Source organism: Vanellus vanellus, assembly GCF_965231255.1.
Source record: "Vanellus vanellus genome assembly, chromosome: 1".
Lineage (NCBI taxonomy): Eukaryota > Metazoa > Chordata > Aves > Charadriiformes > Charadriidae > Vanellus > Vanellus vanellus.
Window position 1 is genome coordinate 7,896,329 of NC_138905.1, and position 9,724 is coordinate 7,906,052.

A 9,724-nucleotide genomic window follows, 5' to 3' on the forward strand; every position below is an offset into this window, starting at 1 on the left:
ACTATTGCCAGTGAAGCATGCCAGCGAATATGCAATGTAAATGGGGTGAGCACAGAGCTGCAAAACTGCAGAGTCAGCATCTGGCTCTCTGAGTGAGTGATAATTAGCACTGTGTGTAGACACTAATAAACATTTATGTCTGAAATTACAACTTTTAGCAGTGTTAATAAAGGATATATTGGCAATTCGTAGAATAAAAGGGTCTTGAAAAGAATGTCATATTAAACAATGGCAGGCGCTTCCTGTGCTTGCACAGAGATTTTTTTCCTCCCTAATTGCAAATGGCCACGCTATGTTGCTCGGAAATTAATCAACACAAGCACATACCTAAAAAAACTGGTTGTGTTTCTTTGGTCTCCCCATTAACATCATTGCTGTAGTCAGAGATCTTATATATCTCATGATGGTAATCTGGAATGAAAAACGATAAAAAAAATTAGAACTCAAGTGATCTGGAAAAAATGAACACTGAACACATTGCTACAGTTTTACTACATAATTTATCAATATATCTGCAGTTTATTTCATGTACATCAAATTAACCACTGAAAATGTGCTCTGTATCAGCACCTCCTAAAAAAAAAAAAACTTTGCTCACACTGGAGAGACTCAGCTCAAATATTTCACAGATTTTAGGGAATAGCTACGCCTGCCCTAAATTACTGTGTTCATTTTCACAGCAAATTATCCCACCAGATGCCAATTATCTGGCTTCTTGCTTTACAGATGGAAAGCAGATTTATAATGAAAACTTTACCTTTCCCGAGACTAAAGGAAACTTTCAAACTTCACCTCAGTCAGAAAGTCAGCAACATACATTAGGGCTGCGTAGTTCAGCTATACTAAATCATATTGGTGTCATGGGCCTCTGAATTGCGAGGAAAGGAGGATGAGGGACACCTTAGTATATTCACCTATAAAAATAACGTCTGTGATGACCCTAAGAATAAACATTAGTGTCTTGTACTGAGAGATGTTACAGGATTAAAAAAAAAATGAATAAAAATTTCACCATTGAATTTATATTTCAAATAAAATAATATTTTTTTTAAGATCTCTGCTGTAATCCCAGATGAGTGTTCAGTAAAACCAGAGCTTTGTTTACATTTGTGTACAGATGGAATAGTAAGTCGAAGTAAAAAAAAAATGTCTAAAGGCAGCTCTCCTGGATGCTTTTTCTGACTCTGCTACTGGCACACACTTTGTCCTTTGGCAAATCACTCAAGACTGAACAATATTTTCAGTGTCTTGAAACAGCCACCTCCCCACCTACTCCTTTAACACCCTCCTAGTTCCTAACACTCTCAGCTACTCACTCCGTAAACCGGTTTTTATGTTTACCTGCCTCACAAAAAGCGAAGTAGAGATTAACTCATGGAAGAGCACTTTGGGGGATTCACTTCAAAGGCACAGCAGAAACAGAGGACAGCATAAGCAGCTCCTCCTCTCACGAGCAGCACACCTGCACCTCTGACAAAACAGCTACAGGATCAGAAAGGTCTCCTGGAAGCCAAACTCTTTTTTTTTTGTAATGTGCTGTTTATTTGTACAGCACAACTGTCTCGAGGGCACAAGAGGAGGAACAACCCAATAAGTAAACTAGAATCGAGCCTAACGCAGCAAAGCAAAAGAAAGAAAAGGGCCTGGAAAGAAAATGAGGGGAAAAAAAAAAAAAACACAACAGGGCGTTGAAGAGGTCAGCGATGATGTGCTACACAAAGGGTTCCTCTGCCGACCAAGCCCAACAACTGAAACGGTTAAAGGTGAAGTTTGAGATATGACGTCAAGGAAGTAAAGGTTCCTTTCATAAGGCTAAAATGATGAGATTTATGCCGACTGTCTTCCACAGTCATTAGCCGTCCTGCTGAGGAGGGGGAGTGATGGAGCGGCTTGGTGGGCACCTGGTGGCCAGTCAAGGTCAACCCACCATACCCTGCATTTTCATCCTCTTAAGGGTGTCCAAGATCTGTTGGGAGTGAGTACGTGGAAACTAGGAATTAAATGACTTACAGACTCATGGTTCTTAGATATATAGATTACACATGGTTTCTTCTCTAGCACTTCCCTCTGTGCATCCAGCTGGTCACAACATTCTTCTGATCTACAGCTGCTGCTTTAGAGTCACCACATTTCACCCCAGAGGCGGCTGCGTTTTAGTGCAGGAATGGATTTCCTCTCGATCTGGTCATTACTGATCATCTCGACAAGGTGCTCTGAAGTTTTTTTTTGGGACAAAATAAGCACTCCATAGGCACACATCGTTAACAGATGGTGTGTTACCAACAAACCGACACAGCATACCCTTTTCTCTTTGGTTTCCTTCTTCTGCCTCAGATGTCACAGTCCAGGCGCTGCGAAATCCATATCAATTTCACAACAGTAAACACTAAACTGTGACATTACAGAGTGACTCCAGCAAGAGGCAAAGGCCAATTACAAGAGACAACTATTTATACATAATTATCTTTCTAATCAACTGTGATAGAAAAAGAATATGCAAGTGCAGACTCACATGCAAAATGTGATTTTTATACCCTCCATTCTCAAAGACATGATTTTCTCTCTAGGATGTGTTTTTAGTGTAGCTTTCTATTTGACTTTCCATGTTCAAAAAGAGACCCCAGATAAAATAGGAATTACAAATAACGTACCGCCATAACTGAATTTACCTATTAAAACAAGGTTAAATAGATTGTCTTATACACCGAGGCATATCTAACCTCTAACGAGTGACAATTGAGAATTTGCAAAATAGTCATCTATTTCTGATAGCACACATATTCTTTTTACAGCTCCATTAGGACAGAAATAAAACCGAGTCTTCGATTTCAGTTTTGCTTTTCCACATGTTTCACTTTCAGCCCCCCAGGCTCCAGCCCAGTCCTGCACTAACTCTGCCTCCAAGTCGGGAGCATGTTCGATATCAATATCTCACAAACCAAACCTGTTCTCCATTTAAATTAAACCCCTCAATAGGTTTGCTAATGCATACAGATGTCCAATAAGTTTCAGACAAGTCTGACAGGTCACTGCTCCTCTAGTTTTTATTTGGGAGTATGTCCGATGCTCCAGACCCCCCTACGATACAGCCGTCATTATTTACTATTCCTACCAAGCGAGTTTATTTCCATCTTTAAATTTCTTCGCATCGAATGTGATTTTGCCGAGTGCCTGCGAAGACATTGCTCTTCAGACAGAAAGTCTTGACACTCGTGTGTGCGTGTCCCCTTTCCCCAGTTGTGACATTACACCCAAGCAGTCACCTGCCTTGAACTTGGCATGCAGGACACACACCGTGTTTCATGGAGATATTCCCATCCAATACTTGCAAACACAAAAGGAAAAGAGATCTCAAGTCAAATCCGTCAGGGCAAAAATACCTCATCGGCCAGTGAAGGGATAAATCCCCAACAAAAATAAATCCCTAGGGCTGGGAAGCCCACCTGTTAAAATGCCTACCAGTGGCTGTATCTTTTTTTTTTTTTGTTTTGTTAAAAAAAAAAAAAAAGCAACAAGACTGAAACACAGAGCTGTGCTTCTTCCCCGACATGAATCCAAGCATTTCCCCCTGCGATTCCTTTTAAAATACCCTCTTTTCCAAAAGCAAACACACCCCGAGCGAACAAGTTCCAAGCCAGCGGCTCTCCCCTGCCCACGTACAATTAATTAGTTGCGTGGATTTTTAATAAAGCAACCTCTATTCGGCTTCTCTTTGAAATACGCGGATGTACGCAGTCAAGGGGAGGAAAAAAAAACACCCAAAACACAATAAATCCACAGGAGTTGAATACTAAGAAGGTCCGTTGCTGCTGAAGTGTCATTATTTTTTTGCTCGCTTCCCGATTTTACCTTTTCTCCCCCCACACCACCACCACCACCCCAAGCAGGATTTACCATGAAACACGATCCAACTTTTATTTTCTACCTGGGGGAAAAAAAAAAAAAAAAAAAAGAAGAAACCCCCCCAAAACACGTCCACCTTTGGGGGGGATGTTTGGGGGGGGGTGTCGTTTTTACAACAACACGTAACACACATGGAAAAAAATCATAAGAAAAAGAGGAAGGGGGGTTAAAAGAAAAAAATAATAAATAAATGCCATGGTTTCGGGGAGTTGAACCAGAGGATTGCGGAGTTAAATAACAGATGGGGGAGGATCGGGGGGAGCGGGAGCCCCGGCGTTTCATAACCCCCCTCGCCCCCCCGGTGCCAAAGTCGGGGCTGCCCCCGGCGAGGGAACAAAGCCCCGGCCGCCCCTCCACCCCCGCCCGCCCCCGCCTCACCTTCGTTGATCAGTTTAAAGCTTTGGGATTTCCTGCTTCTCTTCCTCTGGGTGAACTCCATGGTGCGGGCAGGGAAGGAGAAGAAGGAGCGGGGGTGGCCCGGGCGGCCACCCGGCGGCGGTGGCAGGACCAAGGTCCGTCTCTTTAATCAGCAAAACACGCGGGGGTTGGGAGACGGCGGTGAATAAAAAGGATCCGGGACAAGTTGGCTCCGGTCTTCACGCACCCCCCCACCCCACCCCGTACCTCCCGCCCCAAACTTTGAGGGAAAGCGGGGTGCGGCGGGGGGAGCCCCGCGGGGGCGATGCCGGGCAGCGCCGCCACCGCCGCCTTTCCCCCCCGCCGGCTGCGCGGCCGCGGCCCGGCGGCGAAGGGCGGCCCGCAATGGCTCGCCGCCGGCTCCGGGACCCCGGTGCCACCTGCTGGGGGAAGGCGGCGCGCAGCCCGCCGCGCCCCGCGGCGGTTCCGCCAAACCCCGGCCGTAAAAGCCACCGACACCCCGAGCCCGGCCCGTCCACCGCCACCACCACCCGCCGGGGAAAGACGACCCCGGCTCCGCCGAGCCCCGCCGCGGGGGCGGCGGAGAGGGGGGCTGGAGGGAGAGGGGCTGAGAGGGCAGCGCCATTTTGTGTCCCCCCTCCCGACGCCTCCGCTCCCCCCCCCCCCCCTCCGCTCCTCTCACACACACACACACACACTCTCCACACACTCCCCTCACGGGCACTTGCGCGCTCCCCCTGCCGTGCCCCGCCGCCGCCACAGATTCCCTTTCCCGCCCCCGCGGCTCCCCGGCGGGCAGGAGCGGGGCGGGCGGCCGGGGGGGGTGCCCGGCCGTGAGGGAGCGGCGGCCTCTCGGCGCGGCCTTGCGCCACCGCCGGGCGCTCGGGGGCCGCTCCACCGCCCGCGGGCCCCGTCGTCGTTGTCGGTGGGTTCCGTGAGGGGTTGGAGGAGGGAAGGAGGAAACTCTTGGTGTTTAGCGGGACCGGAGAGATTCCCGGGGCAGGGTCCGGCGGGGATGGGGTTGAACTTGGCGCTGGTGTGGAAAGTAGGCAAAACCCAGAAGCGGGGCTTGGCTGACGCTGACATCTGCTTATTACCGTGTTTTACAGTAATTAGTGCAAGGATGTGCCCGCTTGCGTCGCGGACCGAGGCCCGGAGGAGCGTGCTGAGGCGCCGGCCGGCCCGAGGGACACGGAGCTTCGCCCGCCTCAGTGCGAGGTGGGTGGCCGCGGCCGGAGGAGTGGAGCCCGGGCCCTCCGCTGGAGTGAGATTTAGCGGGTCCGGTGACCTGCCGATGGCCACCAGGAGGTCACCGCAGCCACACCGATGGCCCAAAGGCAGCTGGAATCAGCGCTTGGGTTTATTCACCACTTGACGCCTTCAGCCATGCTTCCAGTTCACTTATGCCGAACTCTTTTCTGCTGTAGTGTTTTGGGGTTTTTGTTGGTTTTTGTTTTTTGTTTTTTTTTTTTTTTTTACAGTCAAGAGTGCTTTTGCCTAAATTAGTTTGTGTACCTTTTTTTTACAGTCAGGAGTGCTTTTGCCTGTTGCCTGTAGAGAAAGGACCCAGGCTTTTACAGTTATGACTGCCGATAACTGAAAACACACAGCTCCCGATCATCATCTTGTGTTTTAAGTGTAGTCAGGCTGTGTTTTGACTAGGAGAAGAGTATGTGATACTTGCATACGCCTACTCGAACAGATGCAAACGTAGATTTTCCCTTGGTCTCAGCGGAGTACCCAGGAGAATCCTGTTGGCTCCAGTAATATTGACTGACCCTATCACTTGGAATAATGACATAAAATTAGTAAGAGGAAAGCAAACTGAATATTAACAATAGTGATTTGTATCCTAACTGTGAGGGTAGACAGAGTCAGAGCTGCGTTCTCTTGTGCGAGGTGCTGTCCAAACGTGGTGCAGACGGTATACCCGGTTCCGAAAAAAAAAACCAAAACCAAATCAGGAAATGGGTTTAATGGTGAAGCAATATCAGAAAATATGCCTAATGGTAAAATTTATTAGACTCCGGAAAATTAAATTCATGAGGGAGGTTATGGAAACCTCACAGATTGGGTAAGGGTGTAATTTTCTATTAAATTGCTAAGTGGAAAATCCCAGAGGCAATCAATATGCTACTTTTGGAATTTTCCTAAACTTCGCTGTAAGACTTTGTGAAAGGAAACTGGGCTAACATACTATTTAAAATCCTGTATTATATATTTTTGGGAGGATGCTGAAGCAGCAAAGGTAGATGGATGTCATATGCTGTTTGCTAAATTGTGTGGGTCCAATTAATCTCTGGTACAGCACAGTGAAGTCAAGTCTGAAATGCAGCAGCAGTGTGCCTAAATTTTGTGTACAAAAAGAGTATTTTCTCTCTTTTTTTTTTTTTTCCCCTCCCCAAGCAGTCTGCTGATTCCTGTCTGCTAACTTTATTTACAAGACTTACAGCATTGCTGAAACTGTTGTGTTTGACTCTCATCCTTCCTGGGACAATAGGAGAATTTTTATAAAGCATAAGGCCTTCATTTACTGTTCAACTCACATGATGGGCTTTATCCTGCATTTGCCAAAGGAATGTGCTACAAAAATAAAAAGGTCTTTTCTGTTTTCCTCTGTTACTCAATTTTGTGAAACATTTTGGGGTATAATTTATGAAAAAGCGATGGCAGTGTTTTATCAACTGCTCTTTTTCTCCTTTCAGCTCTTCCTTCTCTGTGTTGGATTTTTTTGCTTAAAGGGACACTTATGATTCGAAATGACATTTCAGTCTGAATGCTGCACACTGCAGTTTCAAGTAATGTTTTACAAGAGTTAGCACATCCCCCTTTTATTAGTATTTCTCTTTTTCTTCTCGTGAATTAAAGAGATTCATTTGTTTCTACATGCAGAATAAGCCTGATCCTGCAGGCAAACCTAATTACAGTTACTCATATGAGTAAATCTTGCAGTTTTCGTTTATGAAAGTGTTAGCCAGTTTAGATACCTAGGCCCTGATCCTGTCATCTCATCTGCATAAAAGTGAATTAGAAACTGGGACAAGGTGACTTTAGGTCAAAGTCTTCTAGTTATCCGCACAACATGTAGGAGGATCCAGGAGCTGAAAACCAAGCTTTCCCTCCTGTACTGCTGATGTTTCTCAGCCGTGACTTAAAAAAAAACACAACTACTTCAAAAACTCAAAGGCTCCTGCGTACAGTAAGTTTTGAGCCTGTCGTGGGGGCATTTTGGGGTGGGTATCCTACAACTGGACTGGGACCATCTGCTCATTTGTCATGGGCCGCCATCGCAGCATTCAAGCTGGAGAAACCCGGAGATGAAAGTCGTCTTTATTCCATTAGAATGGCTGCCTTGTGTCACCCTAGATAGTGGCCGGCTGCATTGCCGTGGCAGCCAAGTGACTTAGGATAAAGTGCACTGGCTGTGAGCAGCAGTCAGCTTTTAATTCCATCTTTTATTTCAGTTAATGTCTCTATCGGATTGTTACTATTATACATTAAGAACCCATAGTTCCTTTTTTTTCTGGTAAAAATACTGAAAATTCAGAGCATTTTGTATGTATTTGTGAGCAGTTGCAAAGTATTTCCTAAATCAAACCATTAATTGAGTAATGTGTTTTTCAAAATGCCATGAAATTAGCTAACTAAATAAGGGCTTTATCTTGCAACATATTCCAAGTCAGTATGGTTATCCCTGACGATTTGCTAGTTTCCGTTTTATTATGCTGCAAGTTGCTTTCAAAACATCCCCTCCCCATTCTAACTAATATTAATTTTCCCAACAATTTTCTGGTTTGTAAAATGCTTTTTTTTTTCCCATTTCAGATGCTAGATCACGAGCTAACCAATTAAATATAATTAATCTAGTAATACTTCAGTATTAACAGCAGCAGTGTTCTTCACATCCGGATGTCCCAGGCTTTTTCTTTGCTTCCAGGCTCACAGGTGTGTCCAGTTAATTACAATATTTTGATTATTATTCAGAAAGTAGGATGTCATAGGACAAAGAAAACTGAAGGATCCTAGAGCTGAGGAGAATTATATGGGTGTGCTAAGAGCTCCTTCAGCTTTTCAGTTGGCAAGATTATACTGGAGAAAAGTCTCACAAACTGGATTATTTGATCTGAGGCTTCAAGTCTAATGTCAAGGAATTCACGTGCGGCTGGGTGACATAGGAAGAGGCAGAATGAATGTAATTGAGGATTTTATAAACTCTGGTAGCATTTTTCCCTTGCCAGTTTTCAGTGATGTTTTTGTGGACATACAAAATACGCGGGCAGTACTTTTTCTCAGCTCCTGACTTGACAGTAGGTCAGGTTGATGTTGTGCTGTCTTAGTACAAACCTCCCCTTTCAGGGGGCTTTCGTGTTGGCGTGTCTGAAGACCGGGTTGTTACAGAGGTAGGTTTCTGGATGTCCTGAAGAAGTCCGAAGGAGTGCAGTTTACCTTGTTTTCTGGTTCCATCTTAAGTTCTTCCTGGGTCATTTTAGTCACGGTACTTGACATCTTGTATATCATTTTTTCCTTTGGGACACTATTTTGAAATGCCTTCTTGTCCATTCTGCTGCTTGTTAATCTTCCTTATATAAATTCAAAAGAAAAAACTACAGGACGGACCGATGTTTTCATCTGTTTGCCAGCTCAGGGAGACCAAAACATTCCAGAACTGTTTCAACAATAAAGAATATAACTGAATCTATGTACAAAGTGTTCTTTGTGTGTGCGGTTACAAACCCTCTGTATATTTCTGTATCAGAATGCAAACCCCATTTTGACTGTAAGGCTGGGCTTTTCCTCCCCTCTGTCCTTTTACGTATACCTTGGACTAAGACTGCGAAGAAGGGCAGTACAGTCTAAGAGTCAAAGTTGGATGGTCATCCACTCTGATCAATTCCTTGTTGGATAATTGGATATTAAGTTATTAATTCTTCCCTAGGACAAACCAGGTTTTGCATTTCAACTCTGGGAGGAGTGGGTGGGGAGACCAAGGTGTCTAAGCAACAGATGTGGTTGGGGGATGTTATGGTTTGAGAGACCCATAATAATTTGTTGTCATTTAGATAATCATTCTATCACCCGATGACCCCTCCCCACTTGGGAAAGGGAAATCGGGAAAAACAAGAAAACCTGAGAGCTGAAGTATAAACAGATTTAATAGAATAAGATTAGATAATTAACATTAACAGCACTAAAGAACTGATATTGATCCCGACACCAATACAGAATATGCAAAGATTATACTCAGCCAATTATATCAGTAGGAAGCTGTGCACTCCCAGCAGTGGACAGCTAATGTCGGACACTGCGAGCGCTACAGCTTCAGGAGGAAGGGAAGGCCTCAGGTCTCCGGCACCAGGGCACGAAGTTCTCAGGATGGCAGCCATCAAGGGAGAGAGAGAACTTCGCAGCAAACTTTCTAATTTATAATGAGTGTGACGTTGAT

General features: G+C 45.2%; 1 protein-coding gene across 1 annotated transcript in view; it reads right to left on the reverse strand.

The window, feature by feature from the left end:
- The window catches only part of BEND7 (BEN domain containing 7), a 46,575-nt gene extending 41,991 nt beyond the window's left edge, over positions 1-4,584 (reverse strand). Inside the window, exons 1-2 of the mRNA XM_082485790.1 lie at positions 4,282-4,584; positions 328-411 (exon numbers count right to left, since the gene is read on the reverse strand). Of these exons, the coding sequence (XP_082341916.1) occupies positions 328-411; positions 4,282-4,342 (145 nt within the window). The 5' untranslated portion in view covers positions 4,343-4,584. The remainder of the gene's footprint in view (positions 1-327; positions 412-4,281) is intronic.
- Between the last annotated feature and the right edge of the window lie 5,140 nt (positions 4,585-9,724).